The sequence below is a fragment of the Antrostomus carolinensis genome, unplaced genomic scaffold, assembly GCF_000700745.2.
Source record: "Antrostomus carolinensis isolate BGI_N321 unplaced genomic scaffold, ASM70074v2 scaffold8762, whole genome shotgun sequence".
NCBI classification, from domain to species: domain Eukaryota; kingdom Metazoa; phylum Chordata; class Aves; order Caprimulgiformes; family Caprimulgidae; genus Antrostomus; species Antrostomus carolinensis.
In genome coordinates this window covers 40,829-44,013 of record NW_010297523.1, presented here as the reverse complement: position 1 = coordinate 44,013, position 3,185 = coordinate 40,829, and the positions used below count along the sequence as shown (strand labels likewise).

At 38.2% G+C, this 3,185-nt stretch overlaps 1 protein-coding gene across 1 annotated transcript in view; it reads left to right on the top strand.

Moving 5' to 3' along the window:
• Positions 1 to 1,041: 1,041 nt before the first annotated feature.
• FSIP1 (fibrous sheath interacting protein 1) overlaps positions 1,042 to 3,185 on the top strand; it is a gene marked incomplete at its 3' end in the record, with an annotated part of 26,209 nt that continues 24,065 nt past the window's right edge. The window contains exons 1-2 of the mRNA XM_010162149.2: positions 1,042 to 1,167; positions 2,348 to 2,537. Coding sequence (XP_010160451.2) covers positions 1,042 to 1,167; positions 2,348 to 2,537 — 316 coding nt within the window. The remainder of the gene's footprint in view (positions 1,168 to 2,347; positions 2,538 to 3,185) is intronic.

The window sequence follows — 3,185 nt, the reverse complement described above, 5'->3', positions numbered from 1 at the left end:
TCTGGGCTGCGAGTGGGAGATGAGGGGAACCCGTTGTGAACACGGGCAGTGCCTGTCACGTACTCGGGTATCTAATTCCTGTGAACTCACACAGGTTTTGCAGAGAACCGTGCGCTTCTGTTGTTAAACTCAAACTGGAATTCGGACTGGGAGTGTGATCGTTTGGATTTGGGAACTCCCCCCGTTTAGAACTACTGGATATAAAACCTTTTGGCTGCTTCATTTGATATACAATCATAGAATGTTGTGAGTTAGAAGGGACCCACAAGGATCATCAGTCCAACTCCTGTCCCTGAACAGGACAATCCCAAGATTCAGACCATGTGTCTGAGGACATTGTCCAAATACTTCTTGAATATTGCCAGGCTTGGTGCCATGACCACCTCCCTGGGGAGCCTGTTCCAGTGCTCCACCACCCTCTGGGAGAAGAACCGTTTCCTAATGTCCAGCCTAAGCTTCCCTTGGCCCATCTTCCTGCCATTTCCTCTGCTCCTATTGTTGGTGGCCAGAGAGAAGAGATCAGCACCTGCCCCTTCTCTTCCCCTTGTGAGGAAATTAGAGACCACAATGAGGTCTCCTCTCAGTCTTCTCTTCTCCAGGCTGAACAAACCAAGCAGCTTCAGCCTCTTCTCATACTGCTTCCACTCTAAGCATTTCTATAAAATACCATCATTCTTTTGTTGATGCTAACTTTCCCAGTCCTTTAAAAAAAAAAAAAAGAAAAAAAAGGAGCCATGACATTTCCTTTGTTGTGAAACTACTTTTAAGATTTATGCTATTTGAAGTCTTTTTGACAGGAAACACGTTTTAATACTTTGGTTGGCTTGATGATATAAATACATATTTGTACATATATTAAAAAGTGCATACCTGAGTGGCAAGGTGCTCTATACTGGAAGGACCTCTCAACACTGAATTTATAGAAAGGATTTGAAACTTGTTTCACCTGCATCTGAAATATTACTGGGCATATGTTGCTGTATTATGAAACTGATAGTTTGGAAGGTTGTTTATGGGGTTTTTTTCCAGTTTTAGGTCACAATGGATATTACAAGGGGGAGCTTGGATAAAATTTCAAGGCCTGCAACTAGCTCAAGAGCTTATGCTAATTGTAGATCTTTAAATACAGCTATGGAGTTATTAACACCAGAGCCACATTTGCCAAAGGTAATTCTTTTCACCTTCAGTGGGTTAGAAACTCTATGCCTAATTAAGCCTAGTAGAATGCCAAAGAAATAAGATTCTGCTTTTGTAGCTTCACATAGGGTTCTGGGCTCTGCAGTTGTGCTAAGGGGTTATTTCAAATTATGTTAATGAATGTGGGCTACTCTTTATGCATGCATGGAATGATGTTTAATTTCACTTCTCTGAATATGTGTTACTTTTGTATTTGCCACAAATAGGACTATTCGGCAGTACAACCTGGAAAACTTGGTTGTCTTCCTCTTTATATTTAATTAGATTATTAAATAAATTCTATTTTAAGGAAAAACATTTGAAATTCTGGCAGTAATTTGCAGATATACGGCTATAGGCTGTTGATGCATGAGCCAATATTTGCATAATTTCACTTCCATCCCATTTATGCTTTTAAATTGAAGTTGGAATAAAAAATATTTTGCTTATTAAAAGAAAACGCTTGAGCAATCCTCACAAGTTGAATTATTGTCTACAAGGCTCACTCAGGATTTGTTTGAATCAAGTTTAAAAAAAAATGAACTCATAGTGTTCCAAGAACTATGTCAGCTCCAAGGATTCAACAAAGTCCATCAGAAGTAGGTGTTCATCCATCATCTGCCTTAAAATTAATATTAGGGATTAACTTAATTTTGTGAATGGGATATGTGATATGTTTGTTGGGATGTAGGAAGTGGAATTTGGGAATTAGAGAATTAGATTGGAAGTGGAACTTGGGAATTAGAGAATTTAGATTAGTCCAATTAGTCCAATTGTATTGTTCCTCTGTTCACCTGTCTGTAGAATGGCATCATACCTAGATGCTTCACAGAAGTATTAAAATACATTTTTTAGAGGTTTACAGTTGGGTATTAAGGTTAACATCAGGCAACTCTGAATCCAAGTTCTGACCTAAACATCATAGGCTACTGCATGGAAATGGCCATCTCGAAACTGATGAATTAAGCATAAGCTTTTCAGCCCTTCAAAGACTGTAAAAAACTATGTAGTATGAGTGAGAGATTGGGATGCTAGGAGCCCCCACAGTGTCAGGAAATGCCGTCTTGTATAGAGTCGTTGTCAGCCTTTGTGATAGTGTGTGATTATTGTGATTATCTTTTTCTTCCTCCCAACGATTTCTTTTTTTATGGTAATAATTTGCATTTCATAGGTTGATTCACCTGTCAGTTTGGCAGGTAGTCATCAAAGAGGCAGTCTGGAAGACTGCTGTCCAGAAGAAAAAAAAGGTGATGATAGAGAGAAACCTGATGTCAAGGAAGTAAGAACAGATCAGCAAACCACAGTGGAGAGTATGACCTTCTCTCTTCAGAAGTGTGTACTGAAACCCAACGAGTTTTCAGGTGTGGGAATGACTGACACTTTCTTGTGATGTGGCTAGACCAAATGTCATGTTTATATAGTTTGGCTAAAGTTCTATTGGTAGAGGGAAAAGAGGATGCAAATAGGCAAAATTCTAGAAGAGAAGGAGGTGTCAAAGTTGATACATTCACTTCTCTTTACTATTTTGAATCCATCTTTGAAACAAATGTGTTATTGCTGCCATTGCCACTATAGCAAATGCCTTGTGACATCTAAGCTGTGACGTGCACCTTGGTGGTGGCCTAAAAGATCAGGAGAAACCATCTGCATGTGTTCCATTGAACCATGTTAGAAAGTGTTCTCAATAAGGTGTTTTTATCAAACTTTACACAGAGATCATAATCATATGTTAGAAACTTTGTATCCTAATAGTGGTCCACCAGTCCAAAAAGTTGGAAATTATGGTTGTGAGTTACAGTATTTAACAACTGAACAATGCTAATAATATACTTTAAATATAAATATACAGTATCTTATTTTAACAAAAGCACTTATAGAAGTGCTTCCTCTGGCATTCTTTTGGTGTTTTATTAAATTAACTTTCTAGAGATTGTCTATTTAAAAATAGAGAAGCTATGGCCAGTGTATGAAGCAGAAAGCTGGGATACCTTCTTCAAGTTTAGATAAGA